Genomic DNA, 20,237 nt, shown 5'->3' with positions numbered 1-20,237 from the left:
TGAAAATTTTGTACCAAAAGCATATTGTCAGAAGCTCTGTCTTCTGTGTCTTTTGTAGATGTTAGGACATTTGTCAAGGATCGATACTTTTCTACCAGAGCTCTTAACACTTCTTGAAAAAAAAAAGTAAAAATAACCTGGTAAATCCCTTTTGTTCAGGGAAGTGTGTCCTTGCTGAGACAGTCACAAAACAAGGAGCTGTGGTAAAGGTTCTCTGGGACTTTGTTCTCTAGCCTTTCATTCTGAAGAGCACATTTATCAGAGGTTTATGCATCAGAAAGGTACTCTGAGTGTAAAGGGCTATTTCAACTGACAGCACTTGATTTCTTTATTATTATTTTTTTACTTCTATTTGAGCTCTTTTAAGTACATGAACCCTCAAGAACCATCTGTCTCTGAAATGTGCCCAGCCCAGCAGCTTGGAAAGTCAAAGAGCAGAGAATTAAAACCAGATATCAGTATTTTCAATTTTAACATCTTAGCACAGGATGACTGACCCAGTAAGACAGTTGCCTCTGGGCTAGAAGGGAATGGCTTATATAATATTTTGTTTATAGAGTTAATAGCTACTTGTACTTTGTATCTCAGGATAAAACAGTAGTTCCTCATCAGCTATTTTCACTGAATGTCCATGAAGCATCACAACCTGTAAGGTGAAGATGAGCAGGTATCTGGTAAACAACACACAGCAAAACTGGTGAGATGGGGGGACAGAAAGTTTCCATGGACATGATATGTGATGTCCTGAATTCTTTTATGTCTCTGCAGAACTGTCTGAGACTTGACTCAGTATTTTATGGGATTTTCCACCCACCCACATGCACATACCCTCACAGCCCCCACTTTATTCCTTAGAAGGGTGGAGACTGAAGACAGCTGTGCCAGGATTATTGCACCTACAGTTGAAGGGAACAGAGATTTTGGAAAACAGAAGCTTCAACACTGTAGTTGCCCTGAAAAGGGGGAACAATTCTTGAAACCTACCACCGTGTATAGAATGTGTATGGGTGATTTATGTGAAAAGACTATTTCAGGTTTCAGTCTGTTTTACTGTGGGAAAAGCCAGTTTTGGCAAAGCATCTTTTCGTCTTTTAAGTGTGAAATCTTGGAAGAGATCTGGTTTGTTGTTGACAGCTACCAGATCATCATGTGATACCTGTTTTTCAGTAAAGTTATGTGGTCCCACTGGCATTGTGGAGAATGAAGAGGATGTTTCAGAGGTGAGACTTTCCATACACACCAGCCCATTGCTATGCTATTGTTCCAAAGCAAAACATCTGCCCACCTTTTTGTGGACTGTTTGTTCCCATAGCAGGAAGGTCACAGCGCCAGTCAGAGATGGCCTTTGAACTTGGGCAGTGCCAAGCATAGGAATTTGTGGATTTTCAGCTTTAGTTTTAGATTTCTTACATATAGGACGGAGAAAATGAATGTTCTCTTTCCTCAGTTCCCACTCGGTTTGCAAATAAATGAATTAGTGCAGTAAGTGCTTAGGAGCAGGAAACAAGGAACATGTGACTGTACAGCATCTTAGAGTGCCATTCTTGCCCTGTCACACTCCAGACAATAACACAGAAATAAGAAAACCCTAGTCTGCTCTCAAAAAATTGATAGTTTCAAATTATTGTATTTTAAACTTATGGTACATTTAATCTCTCAAACATTCCAAGAGAATTTTGTTTTCTTTTGGTCTCTAAGACTGTTTCTGGAGGGAAAAAAATATCCCAAATGTTGGGAGAAGCCAGCTATGTGTAAAACAGTTCAAAAATCAACTCCTACACAAACACAGTGACCCAGTGGTCTCCCTGCTGCTGACACATTCCATTTGGGTGGAAAGAAATGGAAGGAAAACCAGTGATAATAAGTTGCATTTTTTTGAAATTACTTTGGTAATTATAATGGAGGTTTAAAGAGGTCAGTACATGCTTTTACCAAAATAAGGAAGCAGTTTTAGCCTAGTACTCTGAGGCAAACTTATTACACCTGATTACCATTAGGGAATGCTGTTAGGGTGAATTTCCAGGTGTTTGGACATGCATGTGCAAGTGGGTTTTGTGGTTGATATTTGTCCTCGGTCTTCACCTTGAGTTTCTCACTTGGAAACTGCCACGTACTTCGGTCTGTTATCACAGATGTTGGACTGGATCATTTTCAGTTGCTGGGTTTCAAGGGTGGTGGGTACTAGTTTAAATGTTCAATATTTATTCAACCTGCTCTGTTCAGTTAAACACGATATGTGAAGTTCGTGATTTTTTTTTCCGCTTTAAAAAATACCAGTCTTTTACAAATACCTGACCAATTTCTTTGGTTAACACATTGGCAGGAAAGCAGTCCAAGTGTGTGCTGGTGCTGCTTGCAACCCTCTGTAAATCTGAGGTGGTTCTCTGCTTTGATGGCAACTCCACAGATGCTGGGAGGGTGCAATATTAGCCTTAACATCTGTCCTGTGGAGCAGGAGCTTTTCCTTTATCCTCATTTGAATGCCGTGCTGTCTCAATGAAGTTAATGTGATGCACTGAAATATTTTATTATTATGCGATGAGTTGTAGCAATAGCCTAGGGAGGCACAGGGAGGAGGGATGCCTCATGTGTGTGCTGGTATTCCACCCAAGTGTCCACTTGCTTCCAAAGAGGAGCAATTGCTTTACCCCATGCTGCTGTCATCTCTCTGTCCTTCGCTGAGGCTCAGCTGTTTTATAATGCTGGGACAGCCGAGTCAGGACTGCATAGTCTTTGATCCTTCCCTGGCATTCCACCAGCCTGTGGAGACCACAGCACCCACTTGCTCCTCGCTGATACCCTGCATGGAGCTGCTTGGAGGGAAAAGCCTCATGTGTGACAGCACATAACCAGTGTGGGAATATGGCTCACTGGTAGCTTTCTATGGTGTGATCTGTTCTATTGTAGTGCCTTAGATCTGAACTTAAGTCATTAAACATTCTTCTTTCTGTTTTCATAGTGTGGATACTTCTGCATGTGATGTCTAAGTCTCTCAAGTCATCGAAAAGAGAAATAAAACTTTCAGCTATGTTTTGTCTCAGACACCTGATTTTAATTGAACTAAAGAATTAGCCTATAAAAACAACTAGAAAGCATTCTTGGGCCTTTTTCTCCTCCCTCTCTTTCCCTTCTATTGTGTTTAATTTAATTTTGTCCACAGCAAAACATCTTACAAAGTCATCTTGTGGTTGTTACTTATTTCTTCTGATGGACTGTTCCATGGTGTGTCATCACAGCCAGATTTCAGAACCAGAAAATACTAGTATCTACTAATAAAGCATAAAGTTATTTGATAATGAAGTATAAATAATACAGAATGCCAGGAGCTGAAGCTTTTTTGGCATAAGGGTTTTTCAGTAAAGCTTCCTGCTGAGCATTCAAGTGAAACAAATAAGTTAATTTAAAAGCAACTTACAACCTTTATGTATTGATTTATTATGTAGCTGTGAATGGCAAAAGAATAAATTACGTATTTCAGTGTTATTTTGGATAGCTGTTCTGCCCTGGGACTATCTGTTGATGGTGCTTTAGAGATTCTGGGGTTTTCCATGCTTTTTCTAGTTACAGAAAGTCCGACTGTCTTCTGAGGAGCCGTTTGTATCTTGCATCACGGTCAGGCCTTCGTATGATGTTTCCTCCAGCTCAGTATTTCCTTGAAAGACATCTGATATTTGTAACAGAAGTGCTTCCCCAAATGCCCAGCTCATTGAACCACAAGCTTTGTCATGTGTATTTGTTTAGGGACTGAGCCTGAAAGTACCTGCAGAAATCAAAGTGTGGCTGTGTCAGGACTTTTATGAACCTATATAGCACAATAAAGCTTCTGCTGCTAAGGTTTAAATGAACTATGCAAAGATGAAAAAGAAAGAATCATTGCCCTGTTTTACAGATAGGGAACTGGAAACTGAGTTAGATGCTGTATATTTATGTCTAGGGAGAGCTTATACATCTCTATGGGTTTCTGTAAGCTGTTTTAATTAGTGTGCTCAGTGTTTCCTATGCCTAAGGTAAGCATTCTTGAGAGGTCAAAATACATTTAGTTCTTAAAATGTTTTATGGGTTGGTTTCTTGGAGGTTTTTTTGTGTTACAACTTAACTTTCAACATATGCTTTGAATTATTTGCTTGTGTTCTTACATCCAGTTTTTCCAGGTCCATCAGCATGCATGTGATCTGTAACACTATCCCTTCAGATAGTCCCTTAAAATTAACTCAAGAGCAAAGCTCAAAAGAGCACATAGTTTCCTTTTTAATTTAATTAAAATTATGCATATTTGCCCAACGCTGTGGAGAATGACATGGTGCAGAGTGGTTAGTCAAACATGAAGGCAGGCACAGCAGAGACCTTCTGGCCTTGTGAGCTTTTATAATAACAAGTTGTATTAAGCAAACAGCTGTGTAACGTGAGGGGTTTCTTATTGAAAAACAAGAGGGAGTGAGAAAGCTTTTCAGTTCCCTCTTTGTGGGTCAGTGTCTCCAGCTGGTAAGTAGGGGATAGACAGATATTTAAAAATAGCTGCATTTCAATTGCATTACTACTCCTCTTATTTTTTTAACTTTGCTGTTGATTGGATCAACTCTTCATTCTATTGTAAGAATGTCATAACTTGACTCTAATGCTTATACAACGCCTTTTGCAATTAGATGATGTAAACCTTAGCATATTTAGAGAGGTTCAAATAACCCCCCTGAGAAGCTAGACTAGTGAGGAGACTGAGCTTTGATGGTTTATATTTATAATCATGAAATAGTTTTGGTTGGAAAGACCTTAAAGATCTTTTAGTTCCAGCCCCTGTGCTGTGGGCAGGAACATCTTCCATTAGACCTGGTTGCTCAAAGCCCCATCCAACTTGGCCTTGAACACTTCCAGGGATGGGACCTGGGACAGCCTGTGCCAGTGCCTCACCACCCTCATAGTGGAGGATTTCTTCCTAATCTTGGTCTGCCCTCCTTCAGTTTAAAGACATTTCCTCTTGTCCTTTCACTCCATGCCCTTGTAAAAAGTCTCTCTCTGTCTTTCTTGTAGTGTCCCTCTAAATGCTGGAAGGTGCTCTAAGGTCTCCCTGAGTCTTCCCTTCTCCAGGCTGAACAACCCCTATTCTCTCAGCCTGTCTCCACAGTGGAGCTGTTGCTGCCCTCTGGTCAATTTTGTGGCCTCCTCTGGACTTGCACCAGCAGGTCACCATCCTTCTGGTACTGAGGTCCCTAGAGCTGGATGCAGCACTGCAGGTGGGGTCTCATGAGAATGGAGTAGAGGGGGAGGTTCCCCTCCCTCAACCTGATGCCCACACTGCCAGGACACGTTTGTTTTTCTGGGCTGTGAGTGCACATTGTTGAGTCACGCTGAGCTTCTTGTCAACCAGTCCCCCAAGTTCTACTCGAGTCTGCTCCCAATCCATTCTCCACTAAGCCTGTGTTTGGGATTGCCCGGACTCAGGTACAGTTGCACTTGGTCTTGTGAACTTAGAGGTTCGCCTGGCCTTACATCTCAAGCCTGTGCATTCTTTATTACCTCTATGGTGTGTTTTAAATGTACAAGAATTGGTGTCTTATTTGTCAAAGATTTAAAAGACCATTAAGTAATCAGCAAGTATGAAGGAGTGGTATTACAATAACAACAGGTTTTGGGTGGGCATTGCCTATGGGAACTGCACTGTAACCTTGATTTGAGCAAGAGAGTCACGCTGTAAAATCAGTGCTGGTTTTGGGTGCACCAGATAACTGGTGCCAGTTGTGTGGTTCTGCCCTTAGTTTGTCATTTTAAGTTAGAATGGTCTTAAGTTCATCTGTTCTTTTAAGTATCCAGGCTATTCCTGTTCCTCATGTGTTTGTTTCCTTTTCAATGAGGGGACAAAGAGATACACATTTTTTGTTGGTACAGTTTTATTAGGATTGTATTGTTTGGTGGAATCACTCCACATAGTTCCAGTATGTGGTGTTGTGATGCTGAAGGGATGCTCTGTTTTGATGTTTATAGAGAATACTTGGATGGCCTGCAGCCTGTTCCGAGGTCTGGCAATTCTGAGGCTCTCAGTGTCACCAACTCTACAATAAATACCTTGATATTTTTGGGGCAGGGACTTGGGCTTTCAGGACAGAGACTGTGTACTCTGTGTATGTGTGTGTTAGATAAGGCTTTGCATTTATGAGCATTGCCTATATGCAAATAATAAACCCCAGAATGCTGACAGAGAGAATCTCCATGGGGTTTTTGGTTTTGTTTTTGTTTTTTAATGGGTATGTTGTTTTATTTGTTTATTGTGAGCTTCTTCTGGTTTCTGTAAATGTGGGTTCCTGAAAGTTGTTTGCATTGCAGTTGTGATTCTTAATGTGTTCTTACATTATCTCTAACTTTTTTATATTGGCATCCACAGGGTGGATGTATATTTATTAAACTTAATCGAGCTTAAAGCACTTGCTGAGCTGCATTGAACATGAAATAAAATGGTATCCCTTACATTGTAAGGCTGTACATTCATAAAGATTTTTATTTTCTTTTGATTGTTGAGTTAACACAGAATAATTGATCTGGCATAAGCTTATAAAGAGTAATTTAATATAAAGAGTAATTTAATATAAATTGAGTCTATGTAATCTTATGGAAGGTATTTTGTTTGTATATTCCTAATGCATCTGTTGCTTTCAGGAGGAATTCTGCCAGCTGAGCACCTCAGTTGGTGTGAAGGTGAATGTTCAGCTGTAGTCAGGGCATATGTGTAAACTGATCAATGAAAGCTTGAAGAAGAGTTTCACCTTGTTTTCTTGGACTTGATTGTTTATCCCAAGCAGTATCTTGATTCTCTACAAACTGTTTTATTTGGGAATACTCATCTTTAAGCTGATCTTTGCTGCTGGTTTATAAAGACTTAATGTACTAATAGAGCATCACCATAGAAATCCTTTGTTGTCTGACCCTTCAGTTTAAGGGTGAGCTTGTATTTGGACCTGTGTTCAGAAGCAACAGTACCTTGACCATTGCTTTGTTTTTATTTTTAATTATTTCCTCTTGTTTTTCCTGCATCCCTGTCTTGCTTTTTCCGGTTTTATATTAAGATAAAGATGTTTTTAGTTTTCATAAGGATTTTTGAGTGCAGTATTCCTGTGTTCTGTTTGTCTTCTTTGAGCAGCCTGTGGAGTATTTTTGATGAGCACAAAGTCATCTTTTGTTATCTTGTCCAAACCAAACTTAGTTTATCCTTTATTTTATTTTGCCTGGAAAGAAATATGGGGACAATCCAGTGGCTGAGAATAATTACAAAATATCTAAGTTGTTCTTTGTAAGACAAGACATTATAATCTAGAGGGTGAAATTTTCTGGGTTGCTGAAGGTATTGAGGGCAAGGTGAGACTCCATATACTAATAAAGTCTATTCTTTTTCAAGTTCAAGATTCTGTGCAAGACAGCAGTCCGTCTACTGATGAGTTAGAGGGAAATGGAATATCGTGTCATGTACTTTGCCAATAGTATTTTTGTGCACATGAGGCCAGTACAAATTTCTTCCTTTAAGCTGGATGTTTCCATGCTGCAAACTGGATGTGAACACCATATGTCTGTTTCTAGAGACAATAATTTCAATTTGCACTGAAATTTTTGCAGAATAACATCCTTACGTAGCAACCCTTCCTTCTAGTTACAAACTGCAAGATTCTTAGAATGGGAACTCCAGCAGAGAAAGCATTTTTGGTGAAATTAGTTGTTGAAGTTTATGGATCTTTTGAATCCACCAAAAAATAAAGAACCACCAAAAAAATTAACAAAGAACAGGCTATAAACTTTAGCATGCAGTGTATAAACATGGAGGAACATATTTTCTAACAAGCTGGTGCTATTGTGTAAAAGTGGATTTGAGCCAAACTCCCAGATTTGAAACCCCATGAACTTCAGTATGCCCAGGCCAATCCTTGGCTTAGGTTCATCTCAAACGTTGCAAGCACAGGAAACATGTTTGAACATTCACAGTAGCAACTGGAGATTCAAAAGGGGAAGGTTTGTGCATAATCCGGGTGCTGTTTGCATATGCAAGGAGCCTGTCAGTGCCAGTATGAACATTTGTGCCCTTGATCATCATGAGAGTGATTGTAAAGCATCTTTGAAAACACCTTGCAAGGAATGTTTCTGGCCTGCATCCTCAGTACTTGAATCTGTAACCAACTTACCTCTTTAGTGGGAAGAGTTTTAGATGGCTTCTCTACTTTTACCCAAACAGTGAATCACTTGTCCATTGTCCTCACCTCTGTGGTCCCTTCTGACAGCCCCTTCCTGTCATGACAGGTGACACCGGGTTTCTGGATCACATAGCAGGTTCCTGCTCAGAGGACAACTGGCTTATTACAGGTCGAAGCAACACTGCCTTCTGGATGGGGACTGTAGGGGGAGATTTCAACAAATTATCAATTATACCCAGACCAACTGGAGAGATTTACGTGTTGGTCTTAATAAGCATTGTGCTCATTTGTTTGCTTTCTCCTTCAGCAAGCAAACTCTGGTCTCCTCCAAGTGCAGCTGCTGTAAATGGCAGTAAGAGCAATATCAATCACAGCAGTGCTCCTGCATTTGCTGTATCCCAGGGTTGTGTCTGGAGCTGGAGAGAGTAAAAGTTTAACATGAAAACGAACTACATGCAATTACCAGTTTATGGGGAAGCTCATAAGGGATCCAGCTGGTGGTACCACTAGAATGTTAAACTCTTGTACTGAAGAAAGTATAAGAAGAAATGAAAAGAATATGCGCGTGTACTGTTAACAGTTGTTAGAGCATCCTGAAATATTTTTTATTAGTAAGAATGTGATTGCCAGCTTTGCCATCAGATGCACTTCATTGTGTGCCCTGTGGAGAAACCTAAATTAGCATTTATCATGGAGGACGCAGGAACACACAGAGATAGGAATATTTTACGGTTCTGTGGCAGAGCTGTCGTCAGGACATGCCACCTGCTTGAACTGAGCTGCCTGTGTGATGCTGAGATGCAGTTCATGTCAATTCACTTGACTTAGTCTATTGATATATAATTCTTCCTCTTTTTGCTACAATTTGATCATAAGCTTCTAACACAAACCGCTTGTTCTTTGTCAAAATCTGCAGTATATTGTTAGAGCTCTACAAGGTTAACACGTGCCTGATGGACTATTGAAACAAGCTGCTGAGAGAGCTTTGTTGTAATATCTGTACACTAAACATTTCTCTGACTCATACTCCCACATACCCCCTGTAGTGATTTTGTAAGTCAGGACAAAATTTAGACTTCTATTTGTTATCTGGTACATATTTCTAAGACATTGCCAAACAAAAGGCTAAATTTAAAAACTGACTTTTGTTGTTGGGGTTCCACACGTGCCAAAGAACATGTGCCAGCAATTTTAGACTTAGTGGCCATGTAATTGTGAAGTATCCTTTTGGGTTTTTTTTAATAGGGGTTCTTGGATGGTAAAACCTGAGAAATTCCCATTAGCTGTTTGAGTAACATTTACTGTCACTGCTTTTTGATTAATATTAGTATCATTTCAAGAATTTGTATTGGAATGGAAAAAAAAAATCACAGAAAACAACTTTTGTTTATGTGTGTGACAAAGTTATTGTGTCCAAAGAGAAAAATGCTTTTAATTGTTTTATTTGACTGGCATGCTCACATGGACAGCCATTGGGTCCTGCACATATATTTTGTCTTCATTTACTTTGTCATGTATTGCCCTCATTTGTGAATCAGTTTGCCTCCTGCCTGATGATACTTTATTTTTCTAAATTGTGTAACAGGTTGAGGGGATGGGAAAATAGACTGGCTTTAGCTATAGAAAATGAGACAGAGAGGCAGACTCCTATGCAGGGAAGCGAAGTGTCTTTGAACTCAGGTCCATCCTAAATCATAGGATCAGTGTAAATGAGCTGGGAAATCTGGTGGTATGATTTCTTCTCAGCTCACACCTGAATCATAGACCAGTATTGATATATAGCCCAGTGCTTTGAACTGAAGCAGCTTTAGGAATTGTTCCCAGGCTTGGTAACTTCTTAGCCATCTGAGGTACACATTGGAGATACACCAAATGACCTTCTGTTGGCAAGGATGGCTTTCCTACAGAAGGAGTTACCTGTAGGATACCTTAAGACTAAAACGCTGCTGCCTGCTTCCCTGTCTAAAAAATTAAACTTTAAACTATAGTGTAATGATTTTATTCTCATTCCTGTAAGGAAGTAAATACTTCAGGGTAAAGTAATTCTGAAATTAGTGTTTGGCAATAGGATTATTTCAGAACTTAATTTTTGGACAGAGGCTTTTAAGTCAGTGTGGTGAGGAGACTTTGAATGTATTCTGCATGGCTTCTTCAGTACAGACAGAATATGGTCTCTTACATGGCTATAAACTTGGTTAGTTATATCACAGTAAAGACTTAGGCTTATGTAGTTTGTTATTGAAAGATACCCACATTAACATGGAGGTTTGCTCACGGCCTGGTGTCATCAGCTCTGGTGGCTGTCATTTACTTGCCTAGCAGCTGTTCCACTGCATTTCTCTTGCCCACTGTCACTTTTCATGACTGACTCCAGTCCTGAATCATCGTCAGCCTGGGCCAGTGGTTCATTTCTAGTCTGTGCAAGTTTTTATAGTGATCTGTTATCAATTGAGCTGTAGATGCGAAAGTCCATTCCACTATTTCCTTGGTGATAAACAGAAGGATTCTGTGTGATACCTAGTACCCTGCAATCACTGATCTGAACCGATCTGTAGTAATCACTGCCTTCTGTTTTGAATGAAAGTCATCAATTATCCCCTTGCTACCTTTGGTTTTTAGTAAAGCCCTCCCCCAACTTACCACAGGAGTGCCAGCTCAGTGGTTCCTCTGTCCTTTCTTGAGATGACTTGGTAGCTGTCTGCACTTTTCAGTTCTGTGCCTGTGGTATGTGGTTCTGAGGTTTGTAGTCAGCAGGGTCTGGTCACGGACCTTGCATGGACTTATGTTTCTGTGTGGCGAGTCAGATCTTTTCACTGATCTGACTGAAAATTAACTTCAAAAATACTCCAACTTGTCAGGTTTTTATTAACTGAGAAAACCCCGCTACAAGTGGTGTGACAAATCCTGTATCTCATCATCCAGAGGAAAAGTTTGGTCTTACGCACTTCTCACCATCACAAAAGCTCTGGCTGTGTGAGGTGGTGCTGTGGTGAGAACATTTGGATAGACACAAACACAGGGAGAGAGACCTGCTGTCAAGGGAATGATACAAGTTGCTTTATCCACAATTCTGGTAGAGAGTGGAGGGAGCGGGTCAAGTCAAAAGCAATGCCTTCTGTCATTGTCTTGTCTGCCTTCAGACATTTGACTCGCCTTGGAAGTAGTTTGTCTTGGGCCAGCCAAGGAAGGAGCCATCACTGCTGTGACTCAGAGTCAGCCTTGCTGAAATCACTGGTTAAGCCAGCACATAACTGATCATCCCCTCTGAGACCAGGATCAAGACTTTTTGTTGGTATTTTTCCCCTAACTGGGCTAATGGCATTCAGCTTATGAACTTCTTGTTATCTTAGTTTCTAGTAAATGGAATTAAATCTGTGTACTGAACACCAGTTGCTCTCCCTGGCATTTCTAGGACGAATCCTGGACTTGAAGACTGGAACAGTAAAGAAAGAGGGTCAGCAGTCCTCAATGAGAATGTGCATGGGATCCAGGCGCTCTTTCATTTGCAGAATGAGGTATGCATTTACCTTGGCTGCGTGATGGTTCCAGTCCTGTCTCGGATTAGACTTCAGACCTTGCTTAAAAGTCAAAGCTGTAATGACACACTCCCATGAAGCATTTCTGGAATGCTTGCTTTTGGAACTGGAGTAAAACTGAAACCTGTCTTCCTTTATGACTAACAAAATAGCACCTTGTTTGTGTGTTGTAGTTATTCTTATCTGCGTGTAGTGTAGAATTCTTTTTCCAGAGCACTTTGACCACTTCACCCCTGGAATATTAGCCATTATCTCTTCTACTCAAGCTATATGAGTCAATACTTTAGGAACAAAGTTTTTGCAATTGTACTGGAAGCCCAACTCTGCATATTTTTTTCAGCAAACCAATAATATTAAAAGAATCTTGAATATAAACAGGCAAACTTGCCAGCTATGTAGGAATTAACCTAAGCCTGGTATGAATTACCAAATGTCAGTTGTCTGATACTAGATAAGTGAGTAATTGTTAAAGGGTTTTCAATTTGCAATTTTTCAATCTCTTCTGCAATGCTTGGCCTTCTTTAAAGATATTTGCCTGCCCGGTGCATTTCACTGGGGCTTATGAGACTTCTTTGTTTTAGTGCTGAAAGGCTGAAATGCTTGTTGCTGTTGCAACAAATTTCAGTCTGGGGGGCTAAGAGGGGAAAGTACATAATTGCATCTGCAGCCTAAATACAATATGTGTGCTGTAAATAGCAAATGCAAAATTTGTTCATAGAATGGAGAACCCAAAGCCAAATACTTGACATGTTAAAGTACAGATACCTCTGCTTTGGTTATGTGGTGGATTCTGTTTGTCATGTGAGGAGGATGAATGCTCTTGGGTACCTTTTTAAGCCATTTATACACTTTATACCTACAAGATCAGACTTCACAGCTAGAGCACCTGTAGTGCCTTTTCCTTCTTAACTGGGAGGAGAGAAATTTGGCCTGGAAGAGTGGCCCTGGCAACTTCGCTTTTTCTTCCTCCAGGCTCTACACACTGATCATGTTAGGAGGAGTTTTTGTGTGAAGAAAACCAGGCCTAATGTTCTGTTTGCAGTTGTTCCTCAGCTTTCAGAACAACAATTCACGTTGCAGTTATTTCCTAGCACCCTGGTTCTGTAAACTCCAGTGCACTAGAGTGGGTTTGCATGTGCCAGTAGCCCCATTGTTTTTGTAATTCTAAATCTTATTTTAATTGTTCATTCCTTCGCTTTGGAAGTGACTGAGAAGATTAAAAAAAAAGGAATTAAAAAAAAACTTCTGGGAAGAATGAGCCTAAAATAATGTGAACTTCCCTTGTGATTGCGTTTTTCATTGTTATTATTCCTTTTTCCATTGAAAATGAACTGCTTTTGCCCTTCAAACTATTTACTCAGCTTCAAATGGATTTTTGAAATTATACAGTTAGACATAGTTTGAAATACCACAAAATATACATGAATAAGTGTTAAAGTTACTTGACAGTATACATAGTTTGATCTCGCAAACATGAGCTTAATGTCTACTGGTGTTGTACCAGGTGTGTAACAGTTGAAGTGCTCTGTCCAGGGGAGCTGCTGGAACACTGAGATTGGTTTGTGTGAATATTTGGTGTCCTGACCTGTATTCCTCTCCAGTGCTCACCCTTGGTTTATAGTATTTTGGAGAGTGTCTATTCTTTAGCCACCCTCTGAATATCAATTTCAAATAGTTTTTAAAGGTTAAGGGAGTGTGGAAGGGAATCTGTTTCTAGTCTCTTCTGTTTTTCTAAAATAGAGAAAATATTTGTAGCACACCTAAAAAGCTCAGCCTGTGGAAGCAACACATTGTAAGAAAACATGAATCTCTAACTTTTTGTTAGAAATATGTCCATTATTGTATACTTATATATTGTAATAAAGATTTGAAAATATATTTTAATCATGTGTATTATATGCATTTTTGAGCCCTTTAAAATATTAATTTATTTTTAGGTGCGGAAATGCTCCTCTGGATCATTTACCTCTGAACAGAATAACCACCATGAGAAAAAGATACAGGTACTATTACTTAATTTGACACAAACCAGTTAGTTGCCATTAGCTCAGTGGCAAATGGGAGTGCTCATGCTCACCCCAGGAGTGCCACCTGGATGAACACCTGCATTAATACAGTGTAAAACAGCCCTGGGGCTGGGAAAATGAGAACTCATCCCTAAATTCAGCTATGGTGGAGTCACTGGATCTTTTTGCAAACAAAATCTTTTTGCATGTCACTCAAATTCTTTGTCTTAACCAGCTCCATCGCTGAATTAAGGTTCAGTATCTTTTTAAGAGAAATATTATGTGAAACAGGTACAGCTTGAATAGCAATGTAATGGAGCTGTCAGCGTATAGAATTCTAGGCTGACACTTGGTTGTTTCCAGCATAACTTACAAATACCAGTAAGCCTTTAGTTGTAGTTTAAAAGCATAAAGCTATTCTGTATGTCAATCAACACGATGTTTTTGTGTTTCTTGTTCATTTAGGAATGGCCTTGGCCCAGTGAAAGAAGGTGAAGCACAGTATGCAGTTGTCCATTGCACTGGCTATATCAAGGCATGGCCACCAGCAGGTGAGTGTCTCTCTTTGAAGGAGGTGTGCACCAAGCTGTCATTGGCAGCTGAAAACCTGTTTCAGGATTCTTTGCTGCTGGAAAAACTGAGTGAGTTTTAATGCAGTAACCGATGAAAGCTCATCTTGAGAAACTTTCGGTAACAAGAAATCAGCATCCCTGTTTTTCCATGAGACACCCTTCTCAATTTCATGGGCACACAGCAGCTGCAGGCATTGTCAGTAATGCAGGATTCCAGTACCTGGGACCAAAAGTTTTCAACCTGATAAACCAACATAAAAATGGTCTGAACTTGAAGAGGGTAGGCAGAAAGCACATGTACCTCTAGAAAATACCAGCTAATACATTATACTTAAGTACTGAATTGCAAGCCCCTATGTATGAAAATGTGTGATTCCAGTTTAGGTGCATGGGTCTTCAAAGTGATGGTGTTACTCAAGAATGTTCAGTATTTGTGATAAATTCTGTTTTGAGGCTGTTTTCTTTGGAATAAGTCTTGGCATACTGCTTTGAACTACAGAGAAAAACATTTACCTGCTGGAACTCAGTATTACATATGGGAGTGCTTACCTTTGAAAAATTCAAAGAGGAGACAGTGGAGCTCATCCAGACATCGTTATGAGCGGGGTTAGTTGACTTTGGCGTTTGCAGGAGCTGAAGAGGCTGTTTACAGTGAGACAGCGCTGCTGGCATGAAGCAAACCAGGGGCTGTCCTGCCCTTTTGTGGTAGTATACCACAGCCATAAATCACATTTATCCAGAGATGATGAGTGCTAAGAGCTGGTTTGTACCAAGTCTCTGCAGTGGTGTGCAGATGTGATCTTCTGGTTTTCTGCTGAATTGGAGTTTCGGAAGCAGAGAAAAACTTCCCCTCTTGTTGCTAATAGGATTCAATAGGAGTGAAAATGTTTCCATTTCAATTCTGTCTCAAAACAGTGAGAGCAGAGTGTGTGCAAAGTGCTCTGAAAATGGCAGGGCTTTTTTGTTTTATTTTCTTCTACAAAGATTAACTTTTCTATCAGTAGTTCCAAACATAATTGAATTCAACTTTGATACACAGGATGTCTCTTCATGAATGTGCAGATCAAATAAGATTTCCTTGAGCTCCTTGCTTAGCTCGAATGAGAATTTTGCTGCATGTTAAGGGATGTTTAAAGAGATCTAACACTTCAGGGGCGTATGTTGCTAATGCAGAGCTGCAGACATGAACTCAGGTCAGCACAAGGTTATGACATTGACAGTGTGTGCCCTTCAACCACCATTTCTGCAGGACAGTAGGCATGCAGAGCAGGAGTATGGGATTAAAAAGGATCTTCTGGATCTTTAAGTGCCCAGTGACCAGGAGACAATCACCCTGTAAGTGTCAGGAGGTGTTTTCCCCGTCTTCAACTCCTCTAAAATCTCACTGCTTTCCCATGCCTAACAACCTTTTTAATTTTCAGTCCTCATTACTTTATGGGAAGTTTTTATTTCACTGAAGGTCAAGTGGGAGTTTTCCTGCCCTGTGTGTCTGTCTCTCTCCAGTGTTCTGGTGCATTTCCAGAAGATCATATCCTGTAAGCCTGGATTTTGCACAGATAATCCACCCCACTTCTTCTGCTCTCCATTCTCACAATGCATTCTCTTTATCCTTATGACATTTCATTTGTTTGTGTTTTCACTTCTCAAAATGCAGGTCACTGGCACTATACACTCTTGTTTCAGATGAGATTGTAGTGGTGTATCATGCAAACTATTTCCCATTGGGACTGGCAGTGTATGGTGCAGCACCATTCTCTTTTGTGTAGTGCATCCTGCTGGCATCCTCAGTCACCTGATACAAATACCAGCCTGCCTTTTCCTCACTTGTCAGCTGCAGATCTTGCTTTGAATTGTGTGATGTTTCAGTTAGTAATACCAAGTTCCATCCCATTTCTGTTGCTGTATCTTATGACTGTTATTAGTCCCCAAGTGCATGCTTATGCATTTAGTAATGTTGGATTTCATCCCATTTCTGTTACTCCACTCCTCAAAATCACATGGTGCTCCCTTATGATATCCCAGAGCTCCTCCACCGTGTTAATGCCTCCAAACTATAGCACAATCCTGAGGGACATTTTTGATTTTGATGGCCTTGTGTGGAATTTCAGTGGTCTTTTATGTTGCCATCCAAATTGTTACTCGTATTAGTCATGACTGAGTGCCTTTTTCAGGGCACATAGTGGTGAAAACTGCAGCCTTTTTCATGAGAGTTTATTTGCCCTCCCAGTCTTCCCTACTTTGTGTTGGTGATTGTCATGTATCTGTTGACTTTCAGAGATGAATAGGAATATCCAAGGACCTAATTTTTCCCCTATATATTTGGGCAAATAAGTGGCAACATCACTGCATTTCTTCTCATTTCCAGTGGTAATTCTGGTGTGCATAATCTGCAAAGCAAATCAAATAACTGAAGCAGTAATAGCATTTGCTAAGGCTTTTCTACCCTGTAATAAAATTGCTTTCGTTCAAATCAGTTAGAGAACAGCAAGCCTTGGCCTTTGCATCATCTTTGAATTCTTGGGAATAAATGGGCTTGTGCTAACTCACAGCTGTTTAAGAATTCGCCTATGGAAAAGATAATTTTCATTTATTTTTCACTTGCCAAGTGGACCAGTATAAACTCCAGATTCTTTTCTTTCCAAGCATGCAGTGCGTCATGTGCATTACAGAGGTAATACACAACACAAAACATACTTTGAAAAACAAAGTAAAAAATATTTAGCAAATGTGGTTAATCTCTACTTAATCTCTTTTGTTTAGCACTTAGTATTTTCTCTTTCTGTGTTGAATTGCACTGTTTGCAGCCAATGTCCAATTTTTTAGTCCCACACTGAATATAACAGAATCAGTGTTGATACAGAAGCATCCAGAACTGCTCTGTGATCATTATTAGTGGGAGAGACTGTCAGGTTCGACAGTGTTGCTGCAGTGAGGAATCTGTAAATCTGTGAAGTAATCTGAGTACTTCAAGTAGGTGAAAATCAAAAAAACTGCAGACAGCTGGCACCAGGATGGTGGCATATTTTAAGGGCAGGGTTTGTTGTGTTATGGCTCAGGTCTGTGGTCATCATGAAAACATTTTGCACATCTAGCCTGCCTTTGTGGTTTTTCTCACTTTTATGGAGCAGCAAGGCTCACATACTGGCAGAGTGCCTTTTGCCCCTTCTTCAGTGAGAAAGGGGAGAGAAAACACAGGAACATCATGCCTCTCATCCTCTGCTCAGGCAGTGTGTGTTAATGGTCCCTTCATTTTCCTCCATTGTGCCTGAAAGAAAAGGGTAAAACTCAGATCAAGTGCAAAACTGGCATAGGAGAACTATGTGCTTGTATCCCCAGAAATTATGTGTTGGCCTCAAGTAATCAGGATAGACTTTGTGTGGAAGTCAAAGGAAAAGGGAGTCAGATATTCTAGATGGATGTTCCAACCAGTTGTGTCGTATGTTATTTTGAACAGTGAGAGCTTGGGTTGCATTATATTGAGTGAGGTAAAAGAACCACTGGTTTGAAACTGGGTGAGCACCAATTCCAGCCTTTGTCCCTTTGTTCCCAGCAAAGTAAAACAATTAGAACTTGTGGTCCGTAGCCTAGACAGTGCTTCAAGTTCACAACCAGTCACAAAACTGAGAAATACTGCCCTTCTTGTGATGATTCCATTTTCATCATTAACAAGATTTGATTTTCTTCTATGTTTTATTCCCTCTGAACATCTCATTCCTGGAAGAAAATGAATCTTCTGTGGTCCATATGATATTTTCCTAATAGGTTGGTTTTTTTCATGCCATAACAGTTGATGGAAAATATTTGGTCTAGAAAGAATATGCAATCTGTCAGGATGATGGTCGTTTTCTGTAAATCAAAGCCAGGATCTGCAGAAAAGCACTTAGTGGGGAAAAGTCTTAGACAGATACTTGTTTTGAAAACTTTAAATAAGAAGTTCCAGAATAATGTCAAATTCAGATAATGTTGAAATGTTTTTTTTCTCTTTAGCTAAAAAAGAAACATTTTAGTCTTCCAAGTCAGACTTACGGTAACGTCTTAACCACAGCATGCCAAAGCTGTTAGGTTATTTTAACGTTTTGGCCAGAATCTGGACATTTGTGCGAAGTACTCCCTCTTCCAATACAAAACAAAACAGTTGCCTGAATATTGCTTGCAGTGCTGCCATTTGTAAGGCTTTATTTATTTTTTTAAAAAAGGAAGAATTTACTTTTTATTGGGATTTTTCACAAGATTTTTTCCTTTGGTATGCCGTAAACATTCACAGCTTTTTTTTTTTTTTTTTTGTGTGTGTGTGTGAAAGCCTTTTTCCATTGTTTTGTGTAGGAGATGGTCACACAGTCCAGTTCCATCTTCAAGCAAGTAACCATCAGAAATGGTTCTGATGGAGACAGGCATTAACAGGGAATTGCTAATGGCCACTGGATGCTTAAGTTACATCTTTCTAAAGACTCCTAAATAATTTATTTTTCAGTGTAGTGAAATAAAACCACAAGTCCACTGTTCTGTGTTTCACAGAAAATATGGGGCAGAAAGGTAGAGAAAAAAGGCAGAAAATGAAGCTGGTTTGTTGTTAAAGCCAAGTGGAAGCTCATTGGGAAAACTAAAAAGTTCCTTATGTCCACACAAACACATGCCATTGCCCTGTGGGAAACTTTGCTGGCATAAAGGACACTTGGAAATTAAATATAACCTCTGACGGCACCACATTCTATTTGTGATGCTCAGTTGCAGGCTTAGATTTGCAAATTGTTGATATTAACTGGAGAAAGGACAGCACTGTATTTATTATTCAAGAGGAGTGTGTATTTGGTGGTGAGAAATAAAGCCTCTCACAGGGTTATGCATAAAGAATGTGAGTAACTAATGTATGTTTATTTTGTTGATGTCCCCTAAAGATCATTTTCATGGCTGCATTCCTCCAAGCTCTTAGAGCTTTTTTTTTTAGAAATAGTGATAGTACTTGGTGATGTTCAGGAGCAATATTACATTATGTTAAGAGCTGGACAAACTGGTATTAAGTGCAGTGCACATATCTTTATTTACCTGTTCTTACTGGAGTATGTTCAATAGGATGTGTGCTAAAGCAAAATTAAATCTCTTCTAGAAGTGCACCCTCCCATATAAGCAGACCCACAGTTGAATCTTTGGAACTATCAGCAGAAGAGTAAAGAAATCAGTTTTCCTCTATGGAATGCTGCTGGTAATGGCACCTACATTGCAGAGGAGCACACAATCATTTTGTCATATTTTTTGTCTAGGAACTTCAGGGCTAGGTTGGCAATCCCCTGGGTCATGTATTGATTAATTCCAGGTAGATTGGTTTTTATTCATAGAGTGTCCTGTGGGATAATGCAATTAATACATTTTCCAGTGTGTTACAGAGACCAAATGCAATCCACCTTGGCACAATGAAAATAAAAAGGCAAAAATTAGAACAACCTCCCTTTGTCAATAGAGTGACATCAGAAATGTTTCTTAGCTAGGTTTAATTTTGGAGATTGTTTAGGTTGCTTTGAGTTTATTTGAGCAGTAGCAAGCATGGACCAAGTTCCTAAAAGCAAAACTGTTGTTGAAGACTGCAGAAAAAAAAGAAAAGATTATGCAAAGTGGAAGCCGTCCAGCTGTATCTTTGCTGTCCTTTGAAATACTCTGTGCCACTAAGAAAATTATTAAAAAAGCTTTTGAAGTCAAGGGAAAATACTTTAAATTTGTCCTTCTCAAATGAAAAACTCCATTTGAAAGGTATCTTTTGGTTTAGGTTACCCAACTGAAGTGCCTGGAGTTATTTTCTTGAAAGAACTCTTGTTAGATGGGACAATAATGTTCCTCTGTAAAGCTCTTGAGATCCCTTGATAAAATCCTAGTTATCAGTCAGGGGCTGCAAAAAAAACTGTGGCCTCCAGATTCTGAAATTAATTACAGAACAAGTTTGAATATGTAAACAAAAACACGAGGGGT

At 39.7% G+C, this 20,237-nt stretch overlaps 1 protein-coding gene across 4 annotated transcripts in view; it reads left to right on the top strand.

Annotated features, from left to right (window-relative positions):
• Positions 1-20,237, top strand: part of ARNT2 (aryl hydrocarbon receptor nuclear translocator 2) — a 103,284-nt gene that overhangs the window by 43,251 nt on the left and 39,796 nt on the right. For all 4 annotated transcript variants that reach the window (XM_071568137.1, XM_071568135.1, XM_071568134.1 and 1 more), the window contains 3 exons: positions 11,578-11,680; positions 13,639-13,704; positions 14,173-14,258. In XM_071568137.1, coding sequence (XP_071424238.1) covers positions 11,578-11,680; positions 13,639-13,704; positions 14,173-14,258 — 255 coding nt within the window. The remainder of the gene's footprint in view (positions 1-11,577; positions 11,681-13,638; positions 13,705-14,172; positions 14,259-20,237) is intronic.

Source organism: Pithys albifrons, chromosome 13 (genome assembly GCF_047495875.1).
Source record: "Pithys albifrons albifrons isolate INPA30051 chromosome 13, PitAlb_v1, whole genome shotgun sequence".
Lineage (NCBI taxonomy): Eukaryota > Metazoa > Chordata > Aves > Passeriformes > Thamnophilidae > Pithys > Pithys albifrons.
This window is presented reverse-complemented; position numbering and strand designations above follow the sequence as displayed.